Source organism: Aythya ferina, assembly GCF_964211825.1.
Source record: "Aythya ferina genome assembly, chromosome: 1".
In the NCBI taxonomy this organism is placed as follows: domain Eukaryota; kingdom Metazoa; phylum Chordata; class Aves; order Anseriformes; family Anatidae; genus Aythya; species Aythya ferina.
In genome coordinates, this window is record NC_140296.1 from 63,805,459 (window position 1) to 63,821,946 (window position 16,488).

The 16,488-nt window shown below is 42.7% G+C and overlaps 1 protein-coding gene across 2 annotated transcripts in view; it reads right to left on the minus strand.

The window, feature by feature from the left end:
* RASA3 (RAS p21 protein activator 3) overlaps nucleotides 1–16,488 on the minus strand; it is a 140,541-nt gene that overhangs the window by 63,641 nt on the left and 60,412 nt on the right. For both annotated transcript variants that reach the window (XM_084495638.1, XM_084495637.1), the window contains 2 exons: nucleotides 13,037–13,154; nucleotides 3,333–3,436 (listed from right to left, as the gene is read on the minus strand). In XM_084495638.1, coding sequence (XP_084351764.1) covers nucleotides 3,333–3,436; nucleotides 13,037–13,113 — 181 coding nt within the window. In that variant the 5' untranslated portion in view covers nucleotides 13,114–13,154. The remainder of the gene's footprint in view (nucleotides 1–3,332; nucleotides 3,437–13,036; nucleotides 13,155–16,488) is intronic.

Here is a 16,488-nt window from a genome sequence, read left to right on the forward strand (position 1 = left end):
ATGCAAACAGATGTCTTAAATGGAGCATATCACACAGGAAACAGGCAAATTCACGCGCTCAGTAACATCTGAACTTAAAATTCTTCTCCCTGGAAGGAAGGCACGGCCCCCAGTTCCCTTCTCTGAGAAAATTTACTGCTGGATGAGCATGGGTAACCACCTTTTTTTCAGCAGAAGTGTCTCATGATGACAGAATATAACAAGAAATCTCTGTAATGCAAGCAAAGGGCCCCTATTTGGAGAACTGAGCAGTTCAGTGGAAGCGAGCTCATTCTAGCACTGCGCTAACCAAACTGTTTCAGCAGGGATCTCTTCCTAACCTCCCTTGCTCGAGCCTCTTCAAGAAAAGGTCTCTTAAGACAAAGCTGAAAATAGATGTAGAGCAGCTATTTCTTTTAAAGATTACACATTTGGTTCCTGTGTAAGAGTTGGTGTCATCACAAAAACTCCACTGCTTAGCTTTGCTGCTGCTGATTCCTGCTCATTATGAATTACTGAAAATAACCACTTGCAGTTACTCCAGAGCACTACTCTCTTTCCAGAGCATTTCCAATTCCAAGCAAAAGTTACAGAATTAGTATCACAAGGTGACAGTAATTCTAGAATTTTTCCTTCTCTCCATTGCCTTTTAGCTATTGATAACACTTCCACATCTTTGAAATGCTCTTCGAAATACACCTTTAATTAGGAAAGAGGGGAAAAAAGGGGGAAGACTCGGTCTACAATAGCTACATGCACTGTAAAATTGTGATGTATATTGGTAACACTGGAGTTTTGCCTTTTAGCACTACATCAGTGGAGTAACAAATCAGTCTGCCTACATATGGATTCTGCAATGCATACAAAAATAAATTTATGAAACTTAAAAAAAAATAAATCACACGTTGCAAGAACACTACCTCTTTTTCCTGAAGAGGTAGTGGAAAAAAAACACCTGATCAATCATTCAAGAATCCAAACAAAGGCCCCTCTGTATCTTCTGCAAGTCTTTCCTTCCATGAACTACTCCCAGAAGCTTTAAGATGAGATTACTCCGGCAGCTCCTGAAGAATTGCCCTCCAGTGTCAGGGCTTGATTATTAAAACAGGAACTTAGAGAACACGGTGAAAAGGAAACAATTTGCACTTCTCTACCGACAATTTCATGGGTCTGGCTCGTGTCAAGTGTTCAAAGATCCCTGTTCTGAGGGAGAGGATAAAGCCCTTAGCAAGAAAAATCACAGTCCACAGCCTGCCTGTTTGTAGGACATCGCAGCTACAGAAAACTAGTCAAGGATCTCACCCTAATGCTTTACCTAACGCTTCTCCTGCAGAGTACATGTGTATCTGGACATTGGATTCTGGCTGTGCAGCAGCATTTTCTCAGGAATTTTCTCAGTTTCAGTTGCTGCCACAGAGTTTTGCATGTTAAAGCTGAATTATTTCATGATACCTGGAAGATGAAATTCTTGCTTCCTAAGGAAAGTGCTTTGGCCCCACAGCTTTGTCTGTTACTGTGCTGTATTTACCTGTAGTTCTGCCTTTAAGATCTTTCACTGTGTATCTTGTGCTCTTTTTCTCAGAAAGAAACACAAATTTTGCAAGTATCCACCAACCCATTGAGGTAATTCCAGATTGGCTTAACAGGCTAAAAGAGTAAGTGTAACTCCCTGCCTCAAGAAAAAAAAGTTACAAGGTTGAAAGAAACTTCCTAAGCATTCTTAATTTTCCAGTTTAAAGCAAAAAGTAATCTAATGCTTAAGTAATTCAACCTACCAACTGGGAAGTTTGGTTCAACTGTCAGTTTTACTTTGGAAATTCAGCAGAATCTAAATAGATCAGGAAACAAGGAAGTCCTTAAAAGTCATGGTAATTACCATTTGTCAGTGACTGAAGGAAATACGTATTTACTTGTTTTAAATAAATACAACATGAAGATACACAGCTAAGAGGAAACATCAGCTTAAAGTAAGTTGATGTATCAGAAAAGAATGGAATACCTGACAGCAGACTAAAGAATTAAATAAAACAGAGCAATTTCTAGTTTAAAAAATCATTTAATGAAGGTTAATTCAAAACTCAGCAAAGTTGGTGGAAACTGTTTGAATCAGGCCATACAACCCAACACAGGACAGTGAATATAACCACAATTTCTCGCTGCAATGTTAAATGCAAAATCCAGAAAAAGAAGAATTCAAAGGTAAGGCTCTTACCAGGTTCTCAAAAACCATGTCCTTGACCAGGTAGGTCTTTTTATTTAAAAAATAAAAAATAAAAAAAAATTGCTAGATTCTGTACAGATGTGCTCCTTTAGGGACACAATTTCCTAGCTCATGTGTAACAAAAATCAAACAAAAGATAAATACAAAACATGAATCAGAAATTAAAGAAAGGAAAAAAAATAGCAACTGTATGACATAGTAGCGTAATGTAAAGGGACATACGAAGAGATCAGCATCACCACTTTATGCCCATTAAGATAATGCATTTTACAGTATTACATAAACTATCGCTCAACATTAGACAATTTCCTCCATACAAGTTCTGACAAAACATGATAGCTGTAGTCACTTTATACTGGAATTTAAAAAAAAAATGAATCAGACACAACCTCAAAATTAAGATTAGAAACTGAAAAAGAAAACCATCCCACAACAAAACAAAAACCAAACCAAACCAAAAACAGTAGAAAAACCCCAAACCATTAAAGTGACTTAAAATGGAAACTGTTCCACTCAAAGATAATTATTAAACTTCCCAAGTTTTGTTCTGTTTTATTTTTAACAAGACTTTTATCCCTAAAGAGGGATAAACTGAGTGTTATGAAGTTTGCCACATGTGAAATGCAAAGCAAATACTATCTGGCAATGGCCTGCCCAGAGTAAGCAACAGCTTGCTCTAATATCGTTTATAAAATTTGTCTGTCATTGTGCTCTATCTATGAACAGTATCTATTACTCTGCATGTGATTACTGTAGTCATCATTTAAGAGTATTTCGTGCAGGTGAATATAGTGAGTCCTAGAACACAGCAAGACTAAAGGCCTTGCATTTAAAAAATATAGAATAACAAATGATGTTGCCAACATTTAATGGAACTTTCATTGCCCATTTCAATTAAACTGCAATCTGTATTTGCTGTCATAAGAGCATTTATCTGCCAGCCTTCTTTACAGTATGTAATACTGAAGGCACTTTTGTCATTTGACAAAAAGGAAAATACAGAGCATTACTTACCAGTGTCACTTTCAGTCATATCAAGACCCAAACTCTTATGACTATTTATGATCCAACAGTTACAAGTCCAAGAGAAGTAAGTAAGCCATAAGGAAAATAGTAATTTATGAACACATACCTATGATGGAATCCCTTCGAAAAACATCTCTGTCAAAAATATAAAATGACAGATGGCGAAAGGTCCGAGGAATTTCACAGTAAAAGTCTTCTCCATAGAAGGGGCTGGGTAAAAAAAACACACACATAAACACGCACATAAAAAAAAAAAAAAAAGAAAGAAATTAGTGTTGGTATCCTGGAGGAACCAGCGTGCTACCATTTCACACCCAGAACATCTCTCTGGACTGCGATGCTCTCTCCCTCCCATGCAGGTGCTCCTTCAAGCACAGCTCCTGCTCTTCCCATCTGAACTGCCCACAGAACAGGAGCAGGTACTTATTTTTATTTGGAGAAACAGAAGACCCTAAAGAAAGAGGGCAGAGACACCATTATTTGTTAACACAATGTGCCTCGAAAATGGGCAGAGGTCCCTGCTGCCACACAGTGCTTCATGTACCATCACAACAGGGGTCACAGATGACCAGGATGAGCACAATATAGCACGGATCGAGTAATACATATATATTTTTGAAGGATTTTGTTTACTTTAATACCTGCAGCCATAACCTCTTTTCTCATCCCCTCCAAAGCATTAAATTCAAAGCCAAATGCAGCCAGCTGGTAGTAACTAAGCCTTGGAGCTGACACGACACTTGTGACCTGGGAGCCCTGCATAGATGTTTCTATTCTCGCTTCCTGGAATGCCATCAATATGGGTTGTTTTTACAGTAAGACAAGGTTTTAGAAACAAAAATAATGATAATAATAAAAAAAAATCGCAGCATGAAAAGCTCTTTAGAGATTTAGGGGGCTTTCTTTGGATCCTACCAATTTAACCAGAAAATAAAGTCCCTGGCTCCTAATAGCAACCCTTTCAGTATCTCTCTGTCCAATTACATGGTTAAGGAATTATTTCTGAGAACTATAAGCATACATCAACACTATTTATTCATCGACAGGCCTACCATTTCACCGCAGATTTCTAATTCCAAGTCACTCATGCTTAAGGAGATCTAAATTGGTGGCTGCCATTTGAGTCATGCAGACAAATGCAGCAAGCATGGCAGAGGTAGACTTAAAAATAAATCTCTCATTTTAACAAGCTCAAAGCCAGCAGGTTTTTCTTCCCCCTTTAAATACAGACCTCCTTATTGTCTCGGCTGAGCACAGCCATGGGAGGTCATTACTGAAGGCTTTTGGTGTTAGAAAATTACATAGCCAGAAGTTTAAGTGTCCTTGCATTAACTTTTGATTTTTCAGCCTCTTGTCAGCAGAGGTCATTTCCTTGGTGCCTTTTGGGATACCACAGCAGAAGGAATTTTACATCACCCGTACACTTTTGCTTGTCTTTCTGCCTACAGGAAAAATTCCCCAAATTCCCTCATTACCTCACGAGCTAGATAACAAATCTGAAAGCACACAGCACCGCAAATCAGCTAACAACTGTGTTTGAAGAGGTATTTGCCATATGAAGTCTGGAGACATCACTCAAGACACAGTCAGAACATTATGGTGGAGCCTCTCCTCCCCCAGCCACATGGAAGAACATGTTATATTCATCCCAGCTACCAACCTAGCGCTCTGTGTTAGGTTCATATTCCCCTCCGAGATATTTTATTTGGAATAAAAATAAAATTTTAAAAATTTGTAGTGCAGTGGGGCTACACAAATGCTTAAACACTGCCCATATATTTAGGGCACCATACATGCAAAACGCTTACATCGTTCCGAGCCCTAATAGTCTGCTCAGCCATAACATTGCCCTTTCTGCTGGAAGAACACGACGGATGAATTTACTCACTAATGACCTTTGAATGAGATGATACGTAATGAACTGTGGATTATATATACACATTTCTCTATCAAGCATATTAGTGAAGCTTCAGTATGCTGGAAACACACACACGTACGTGCTATAAAGCTTACTTTAATTCAGCTCAACTGATCCTGGGGGAAGGAGCAGGAAAGAGCCATCAGCTGGGCCCTTTGGCAAGTCCCCTGCTAATCATTGTCACAAGTGCTGGCCAAGGGGCAGAAGATATTTAAAACCACACCCCAGCAAAACACCCGTGACATCTGGAAAGGCAGACTGGACAACAGGAAGTGTCTGGTCCAATGCATGCTGTCCGAAAGAGACTAATTAACAAAAGAAATGTAATCAAGTCTGCCTTTAGCCATGGAAAGACCACATCTTGGAGGTCTCTTCCAACCTTAAGGCTTCTATGGTTGTAATGAAAGCAAGCAGATCTCCAACCCAAGTGCACTCGCTCTCCGCTGGCTAACTCCCCAGAGAAGTTAAAATGTAAGGAAACATGGAGATAACATCTGATCCTCTCCAGCCTTGTGGAGCTCTGCAGAAACAGAATCTTCTTTCTGAAGGAATCAAAAGTCACCACACGAACACTTCGAGCTTCCAGTTAAATGCGTGCTCATCTGCCATGTATCTCTTCAGCACAGTACTGGCCTTGTCCCCCATGCAGACCTGACGAGCAAGAGGTCGCAGCACTCAAACCCCATGATTTATTTCCCAAGCCAACTTATTGTAAGCACAAGCCCCAGGGCTCCTGAATGTTTTCTTCTGAAAGAACAGCTCAATTCCTCCCTCCCTGTCCCCTCTGCCCCAACAGCTCCAGCGTGTGCTTTTATTTTGGTGTGGCAATTAATGAAAGCGCTGCCCACACGGCCCTCCATCCTCTGACAGGATCCTCCAAAACACTACAGCTAGCCCTGCTGGAAACCCAAGGATCTTTCTGAACCGAATGAGTTCAGGTTCAGCTTCCAAGTCTTGAGATAAGCTGGAGAAACTTTATTCACTCAAGGAGGAGGAGGAAGACTGAGGGGCCCCTCCCTCAGCCCTCCAGCGCAGGTTGCGCATCAGTAGGCCGCACAACCAGCAGGTCGTGGCCAACACCAGCGCTGCCATTATTTCAGGTTCTTCTAAACAGCTGACACACACTGTAAGGGCAAATCAGCCTTCTTCCAAGCTGAATATAGAAGCGTTTTCAAACCGAGCTGCTTCAGTGAAGAGCGCTGACTCTAAAACAGTGTACATCTTTCATACAGCACCTTCCACAGACACTTACACGACCTGATCCCTCCTCAGGGCACCTTCCCTAGGAGCTTCCACACCTGCTGTGACAGAAGAGATGCAAAGCTTTGTTGGGGGAGAAAAAATAAATAAAAAAGAAAAGGAAAACATCAGGAATAGCCAAATGGATTTGGACCTTCAAGCATATTCCCCGCTCACCAAGCACTTACTTGTTCTGAATGCTCCAGGGAGCAGGAATACCAGGAAATCAAAAACAGAAAGTTCCCTCCAAATACTGTTTCCCTCATAAAATTATCCAACTTCAAGCCCTCCCCATTCTAAGGTATCTATTTCTGAATGTCCCCCGATGTATATTTTGGCAATGGATATTTTAAAGGAGGAGACTGGGAAGGAGAAGAGAAATTACTGTGTAAACCAAGTGGAACGAAAGCAAATACAGAAGAGAAATCTAGTTTCAAACACAGTGAATGTGGACTTTTTTTTCTGAAAAAAAAAAAATAATATATATATATAACTCTAATTTTGTTCAGTTTTAGCTATTTTACTAACCTCCAGAGGCAAAGTTGCAACTTTAACTCCTCACATATCTATCAAAATCACTGCAAATAGCATTAGCTGGGAGGTTAGCTTCACAAAGTACATCTCAAAGTAGAAGTTTAGTTTTAGTTTTTTGTCTTTAGTTTTAGGCTGGGCTGCAAAACCTCGTGCTTGTTTCTCAGTATCAGAGGATTCACTGAAGTAGTTTTGTTTTTGTTTGGCACTGGTACTTCAGTGAATGAAGTGAAAGGGTCGCATGATGAATAATAATGAAACCCTCAAACCAAAATTCTTTGTCTATCAATTTTTTTTTCCTCTAAACTGCTTTTGTGCCTGTAAGTAAGGACTATTAACATGCCACAGACAACTCCACATCCTCTGACTGTTTTAAATGATTTGGAAATACTGGATTCATTCTGTTGCGTGAACTGAAGACCAGAGTTCACATCTCAGTGTGAGCTGGAAGCAAAATCAGTCTGTACAAAGGAGTACGCTTGCTTGTTTCTCCTACTAAGGCTTTTCTGCTGCTTGGCTAATACAACCTACGCTATGCTTTGCGGCCTATGTAAAGGGATGGGGTGGGGGGAAGGAGAAGAGAAGGTTTATTCAGAGCAGACAGAGCAAGCCAGATAAAATCTGAATACATTTCAGTCCCCCACTAGACAGGGAGCTACGAGAAGGCAGGCAAGTAAGACAGGCTCTTGAAGAGCCAAAGTTGGCAGATGTCACCATAGCTTCCTTACAGCACGAGGTATTTTTAAGAAGTTGTGTATTTGCCGCACAGATTTGGCAGGCTACTTGCAGCAGGAAGTGTACGGCACAGGAGGCACCACCTAAATCCAAACATATCCCCCATGGCCATTGTGAGAGTGCAGGCTGCCGTCTTCCAGACATCTGCTGAGCCCAAGCAAATTGCTCCTCGTGTCCTTGTGCAGAGATGGACGGTGCTATAGCCACAACCACCCCTGCTACACAGAGAAAGAAGTAAAGCAGTACGCATTTTGTCTGCCCTAACATCAGAGCAGAGGCACAAACACACTAGCTATAGTTATCATCCTCACTTGACAGTTGCTGGTTTGGCTCAACGAGGCTTACAGGGATTATGATAACTTTAAGCAGCAGCCGCCTGGCCCCTAGTCACCTCCCAAAATATTCTGTAAGACGACACACACAAACAACAGAAGTCACATTACAGCTGCATTATTTTATCTTTATTTTTTTAAATCACTCGAAGCAGCCTACAACACCAACAATTGTTACTCACATGGGTGGCTTTCCGTGTGAATAAACGCTCTCATTCATAAACCCTGCCTTGGGTCTCAAGGCTCACTTCATTCTCCTCTGTCCATTAAGTCTTGCTTCCCTTCCTGGCGCTCTTCCCAGCTGCCTTCCTTCCCTACACAGCCGTGCAGTCCTTGCCTTCAATAATATCCCCGACCGGGCTGAAGTTGCATCCATACCCTTTTCCTCAAAGCCTTGGGATGCTTCAGAACTGAAATCCACTGACACTAGGAATTGAAGCCATGGTCAGATACAACTGAGCACAGGTGATGGCAGAGCCCAGAGGCTGGGAGCACACTGAGGAGCAAGCCAGCAGCGTGGGGGAGAAGCTAAAGAACATGCGGACAGCAGAAGACGTGCTGCAGCACCCAGTGCAACACCTCTGGGCTGGGGAAAGCTGTTGTGTCAAGGAGGTGAGCTGGCAACTTCAGGAGATGGAAACGCTAACGGAGCTAACTCAGACACGGCGGCTAATCTCGGCCACGCTCCAACTAAGGGAAGCAGCTATGTGCTTAAAATTTGAGAACTGGCCCGCAGCCAAGATGTTATCAGAACATGAGAGAAGTCTAGCTATGCAGCCGCGGACTCCAAAGATAGGAAAACACAGCGTCCGAGCAGGCCTGGAATTAAAAAAACATTAAATATGGCAGCAGAATCACTTAGAGAAAGCTTTGAGAGTTAGTGATTGACTTTGTTACCAGATCTGAAACCGAGACAAAGACACAACATCCTCCTGTTGAAGAGAACAGCCTTGGCTATGAACTTACAGCACTTTTCGCTGTACACTCACAACCTCCCTTTCCTTCACTGGAGACTATGGGGAGGGGAAAAAAAAAGACTGCGGGTGGAGAAAGTGCTTCTGGCTTCATTTTCTGTTTCATTCAGGCTTTGATCACTATGTTTAGCACGTGAAAAATTCCTCGGTGCAATAGCCGAGAACTAAATAATGACAGACCCAAGATGCTTGGCTCATCTCTCTAAAGCACACAGCGTCTGCCATTTGATTCTCAACGTGCGACGGTGTTTGCCTTTATTCATATCCTTGAAACAAATTTAGAGATGTCACATTCCTTCCATTCTTCACCTATGATTTGAGAAGCTGCCTTGATTTCCTGTTGCAGCTGACACTGCCCTTTAAGTGAATGGAAACATCTGATGCAAACAGCCAAGGCAAAGTCAGTCCTAATGCCAGCAGGCCAAGAAAATTTATCCTCGGGGACGACCTGCAGTTAGAACAAGCCCTGGATGGCGGAGCCTCAAGTCTGGGGCTGCTCTTTGAGAAAGGTAAATAGATGTTTCAGCAAAGGAGATTAACAGGCAGAATTATTCAGTGCCTTTATTTATGATAGCAATATAAATATAGGCCATGCAAAGCAGAAAACTGCATTAAATCCCAGCTCTAACTGCCCTCTCCCTCGTATCTTCTGACTTGCATGTGACCTTCTCAGAATTTCCTAAAAGCCCGTGCCAAGCAGTTTATGAAAACAGTGCTGCTTGAAGGGTTTGAGCTTCTCTTCCTGGGAACCTGGAGAGCTTGCTCTGACCGACCCACGTGCTGATCGTGCTTGTCCAAAGATCCCCAGGGAAGTCGGATGACTCTGAGCATAAAGAGGGCTTTCACGTTGCTCTGCGATTTCTTAGGAAGACCAGCCCATGTCATAACCCCGATTTCTTTCGGTCAGATGCTACCAAGTAATCCTCAGAGCAGCCCTCAAGGCACCAGTGCCACCACCGGCTCATCTGGAGCCAAGAGAGGCTAGATGGCAGGAACGACTTAAGTTCCTGATTGTAATTTATGAGTCCCACCTGACTGCTGAACAGAGAAGTTAAGGTTCACCGTGCTGGCTGCTCTCAGTTTTTCAGATACAAACTTAGATAAAGGGCACCAGGCTCAGAGAAAGTCTCTCAAGAGCGCTGGTAAGGGCACTGGACTGGGCAACAGGATGTGCGGGTTCAGTTCTTAAAGCTCTGCATGATTTATGTTTTGTTGATTTAAGAGGTTACTGCTCTCAGCTGCCTTCCCATGCCTCTGCCACAGCCTGATAAAACAAAAAACTTGTTGCAGAAGATTAGGACAGAGCTCAGGGAGGTAACTCCTTACACTGTCTCAGTGTAAAACGCAGGAGATCATGAGTCAGAGGCTGAAGGCTCTGCCACAGAAATCACACGGGAGCCAGAACTGGTCATTCATCCAAGTCCTTCTGGGAAGGAGAAGGACCTGTGTTCTTCCTCACATTTAGGAAACGTATTTAAACTTTACGTCAGGTGAAGGGCTGCCTGGAGAAACATACATTTCTGTAGTGCTTAACAGAAGCTTAATGAGAAGGGGGGGGAGGGGAGAAGAAAAAAAGTATGTATTCATTGAATCCCTAAGTACTGAAGACAGTGTCTCAATGTGACTTTAACTACAAGTCTTCTCATGCAGATAAAAACAAACTCATTTTATGCAGACATGCTGGTAAAGGTAGGTTTTCCCCAGGACAAATAAATCTGAATGAGAAGATGCTGTTTCAGCATTGCTAGAGCTGCACACACAACACCTTTCGATTCAGCCATTCACACAAAAGATTCAGCTTTTCATAGACTACATGAAAATCAATTTCTGAGCTAAAGAAAAGACGGGGAGTTACCAGTATGAGTAAAAAGGCAAACACTGAAAGCTTACTTTGGCGGCCTGTGACCAGAGCCAGCCAACCCCATGTCAGCTGTGAAGGAACGGGAGCAGAAGACGGGCACGGACAGCGTGGCCTTGTACGCCAGCCACACAGCTGGCCAGGCAGGACTCAGCTATTTTAGCCAAGTTTTGGCCCAGCTTCATGTCCCTGCTCCCAGCTAACCTCGTGTACCACAGCAGCGACAGGTATTTCTCTGCTGCACACAAATTGCATGGGCCTTCGGGCACATAAACCTTGCCTGGGCACATAAACCTTGCCTGGCCATCATCTTTAGTCAGCCCTTAAACCAGGGAGAACAGGACTGTAAAGGATTTGGAGACGTCATCTGGAGTACCACTGCTCTAAAGCATGAAGATCCCAATATTTTGGTCTGGATCAGTTACATATGACCTGTTTAAAGCCTTCAGCCATAAACATGGGAATCTACTCCAGTGCCTCAGACTCTTCAGTAATAGGAAGCTTTTCTTCACAACAAACCTAACCTGAACTTCCTTCCCCACTGCAGTCTAAGTCCATCATTACTTGCAATATCCACACTGAACACGCAGAACAATTCCCCCTCTTTTTTTTTTTTTTTAATTTATTTACCTATTTATATCAGCTCTCAGCCCTCTTCCCCAGATTAAGCAGCTCCTATCTTTTCACCTTTCCTCATCAGTTATGTTCTCCTGACCTCTGACCGTGGTGTTGCTCTGCTCTGAAGTCACCTCAGACGATGACAAGAGCTCAGCTCCATGGGAAACCAGAAACCTTCCAGTTTCTGCAGAGCTTCAGCACACCTCCTCAAGCTTTCTAATGATCTCTGAAGACAGATGGAATTTTTCCCACTACATGAATTACACTTGTTGCTTACGCCTGCTCCTGAAAGTTATTTTCTCAATAGAAAAATAATTGGATTAGCTGAAGGAAATGACATCACCTATTAGCATACAGCCCTCTGCCCCCCTCCTTCGTCCTCCCTGTGAAGGACTTTAATGATCAGCAAGCAGAAACACCCACTGTGCCACTGCTGGTTGTGAGCAGTGGGGCTACAGTCACTTGAATCAGCACTGAATTTAAATGAGTTATGAAGTCAGCTCTGGAGAAACAACTGGTTCAGGGCCATTGCATGTCAGTTGTTGTCAAAAGCACAAAGAGTCAATGGCTTTTCACTTTTTTTGCTAATTAGGTACACTACAACGAGGGAAGTAATAGCATCATCACAGAAAAACACTTCCTATAATTATCTTTAGCCTATCTAAATACCTCAAGAATCAGAAGGCTCAATTATGGACACCAGTAGACCACATCAGAAAATAAGCTGAGGAACAAAGACTTAAGGGGAAAAAATATATGCAAGAGAAAACTTAAAGTGACTTAAGGGAATAAAGTCCACTTCAAGCTACTCAGACTCACATTCTTAAGTGTGTTAGGTACTTGGGGACTGGGGGAATTATTTACTCTATTTCCCAGAGTAAATTATTTGCAATAACAAGACAAACAATAGATTCCTGACTATACTACTCAACTCTCACTCTTTTCCCACTTTATCTCTTAAGATAAAAACAACTTTCCCTTGCTGCTACTTTACCCTCAACAAAAAATATATATATAAAGAATTTGATTTGTCAGAGCATACACATATCGTATATGCCCAGCCTTGTTCCCTTTAGATTTTTAATCTTGGGGGATTTCCAGGAGAAAGTGTTTTAACTTTCGCTACACGCTTCTTGTTCTGTTTCTTTCTCCATTTAGCTACTATAATCTCACAGGAAGCATCCACGATAAGGGGAGGCTGGAACAAGAGATACCTGTTTGCATTAGTTGCAGCTGCACAACAAAAAAAAACTCCCTATCTTCAGCAAAACTTCACACACAGCTGCAAAACAGAGCTCAGAACTGAAGAGCTTAGGGAAGCTCAAAACAAATACTGCAGAAAGAAAGGAGCACCAGCTGTACATTCTTTGGAGAACAGTTTATATGGCTTGCCTCAGTGCAGACGTTTTCCCATATACACAGCTCAGAATCATGACACTAACACTTTTACCAACAGAGTGTGCTTAAAACTGGAAAAATGATCGTGCACCCTCTGAACTCCCCTAAAAAAGTATCTATGGCACATTACACAAACACAGGAAGCAGAAAAATAGTCTAGGGTACTGAGAAGAGTTAACAACACACGTGTACACATGGATTTATTACCATAATGACTTCTCCACTATTTTGGTCCTGAAAACCTCCTCCTGGTCCAGGTTTACAGTACAGTAGCAATCCCTCATCTTGTTTGGCCCCGGATATGTAGGAAGATTTTTGGCTTCGCCTAAAGACGAGAAAGGAAAAAAAAAAACAAAACACAAAGATTACATATTAAGAAGTTAACCACATATGTCAGCTATCAAACTAATGCAGCACCAGCAGCACGGCTAAAGCAAGATGCTGTGTTATATTTTTCTTCCCAAGCGATCAGTCTCTATTAAACAGAGCAGTACATTCTGTTTCCAAGAGAGCAGCTCCCAACAGCCACCCAGTTCGGAGCTCAGCAGGAACCAAGACCAGCAACAACTCAACAGGTTGTTGCCTCCGATCTATCCGCATGTGTTTGGGTGGGTATTGCTTCCTTCCCAAGTTTTGCTTTTGATCAGTCTGCCCATAAGATACCCGGAGCACAATATAATAAGGTAATAAAGCTTCCAGCCCATTGATTTCAGCCTAAAGATGTTGTCAGGACACAGCAAAGGAGGGCAGATCCCCAGCTCCTTCGCTCGCCCAGATGTTGAGATGGACTATTAGCACGTGCCCTGGGAACTACACTGTTCTCTCCGGGTAATAATACATGGAGTAAAAATGAAAAAATAAAAAATAAAACGAAAGCAGCACACACCAAGAGAACAAAAGTTTGTTTGCCAGTAGGGAAAGGAACCCCAAGTGACAGGCACAAATATAACTTGACAGCAACAAATATAACAAATATAACTTTTTATCAGATGTCTGCGGTTCAGCCTAAGCGCATCTCACTAGACACATGCCTTTCCCAGTCTCCGGCTCCCAAATAGCTTTACTATTTTAACAGAACCATCTTGTGTGTTACAAATCTGTCTTCAGTCAAAACATGCTTTTCCCCTTCTGCAGTTTTGTTTAACAGCAAATCTGATGCAATGGGCATGTCAACACTGAAGGACTGCAGCAAGGAAATACCAAGCCCACCAGCATCCTCAGCTTTAAAGGATGAGCACGAAGTGACACAGGACTTCACATCTTCTGTACCTCTCACACACACTTTTGTCATGGCATGCCCACAGAAAAGCCACACATCCACACTTCTCACGAACTGCCTAGGGATGGGTGATTGTATCCACTTTCTAAAGCTAAACACAGAACATACAGAATCCCAGAATCGTCTAGGTTGGAAGAGACCTCAAGATCATCGAGTCCAACCTCTGACCTAACGCTAACAGTCCCCACTAAACCATATCCCTAAGCTCTACATCTAAACGTCTTTTACAGACCTCCAGGGATGGGGACTCCACCACTTCCCTGGGCAGCCTGTTCCAGTGCCTAACAACCCTTTCAGTGAAGAAGTTCTTCCTAACATCCAACCTAAAACTCCCCTGGCGCAACTTTAGCCCATTCCCCCTCATCCTGGCATCAATAAATGCATGAAAACAATACTTCATGTATCAATGCTCACTTCAGAGCACTTCTACAGAAGTCCACTCCCAACTCAGCTGATGCAACTTGATAGCTTTCCTCCCTCTTCCCGCAGAGCTGCGAGACACGGTGTTTAAAAAGCCGGCTCCACGTAACTCAAAGGTGTGGCTGGAACATCTCTCAGCGTGCCTGGCGTGGCTTTACATTCAGCTGAAGTGTTAGCAACAGTTCAACTGCAGCAGCTCTGGCCAAAAATACATCAAGTATTACTGACAGCTTTTGTACAACCTCCACCGGAGTCTAGTCTGCTGTGGTAAACCTCCACCTTTTAGTCGTTATCTGCATTTGAGCAAATTACCCATCGAACAGGCTGAGCTCTGAGTGTCTGTCCTTTCTCTGCAGGCCCTGAACATCCCAATTGCTGTGTTTTCAAACTAAAGTCACATAAATTCATCTCTTTTCTGGATGACTGGGTGAGATCCCTGTCAACAGGGAGAGTTTCAATTGAGGAGTGGTCAGCAAGGCTTCACCTGGAGCTGCCGTGCTACTCTCCCAGCTCTTCCAAGACAGCTGGTCAAAACTCTTCAAGCTCAAAATTAAGGAAAAATAACACACTTGCCCTTTTCCTCCACTTTTTCCACCTCCTACTTCAACACACAGAACAACTCCTGGGTTCCACGTTCCTGATTTCCACGCAGCTCTCTGATGCCACACGATAGGCATTTCACTGCTCCACGCCAACACTTCATCGCCTCACGAGTGCTCTGTAAGAACCCTATTTTAAAACTCAATCCTTCTCTTTGTTAGAGGACTTGCAGAAGAAAACCCCGCAATGCTAAAACAAACGCAGTGCAAAGGAGGATACCAGTGCCACCAGCAAGCGACCGCCTACGCAGTCTGCAAAGCAAATTACACCACCACAATATTGGAAAAATGGGACACACAGGGAGAAAGATAGAGGGAGAAGACATTTTTTCCAGCTGGAAGAAAGAAATGACTGTAAAAGGCCCTGAAATGCCACGGAGGCCAGAACAAGGGATTAATTGACCGACCCAATATATTAATCATGTTACTGACTCCAGAAGGAGCTCGCATAAAAATGTGGTTTCTTCCCAACACTGACAGCACCCAATGGCTGTTTAGATTCCTCCAGCGCTGAGCAGCTGAGAAAGACAAATTTGTCAAGCTTTCAAGCACAGCTAAAGACTAACTCTCCAGCCAGACATTTTATGTCAACAAACGCGCTCTGTTAAGAGCTTCGGTTGCTCCTCAGATTCCTCCAAGACAAAAATGTTCCCTCTACAGCACGGCTTTGCTATCCGCAGCGAAGCTGAACAATTTGGTCGGTATTTCTTGGTCCTGCTACTATTGAAATGAAAAAAAAAAAAAGAAAGGTCAAAACACTTGATATAGTCATGCACCATTTCCGTATTTTCAACTGCGAAATCTAATGAGATTGATTGATTTGGGCAAGAATCCCCCAGTTTAACCTATCTGTGTAGAGGAGGCATCTTCACCACCTGCATTTTCAAGAGGCGGCTCCGTTCTCTCTTCCTCTTTGTATTTTGAGGCACCAGCATGATAAGAGACTGGAGGGAGGGTTTGCAGACAAAAGGTCAAAACACCCACCTTTAAGACCTCCTGTCTTCCGCTAACAAGAAACGAAATGTTTCTGAAGATGTCTAAGACCTTGATCATCTAAAATACACGCACTTTGTTTCGGGGCATAAGGCTTCCATTTGGAAGGCCTAGAAATAAAATAAGCAATTTAACTTTACAAGCCTTTTCCCTCTGTCCCTGTACACGTCTAATATAGATGGTCCTAACTGAACTGTGCGACGCACTCAGCTTAGCACCAAGTATTTGAACTTTGCGTAGCTAAACTTAGCTTTGCTAATCGTTACCATTGGGTATTTTGGATAAGTCTTTAAAGGATAGACTGTTCCACTCTGAATACCTCACTGACGTGCTATTTTCTCCCTGTGAATGGGTCGCTACAGGCTCAG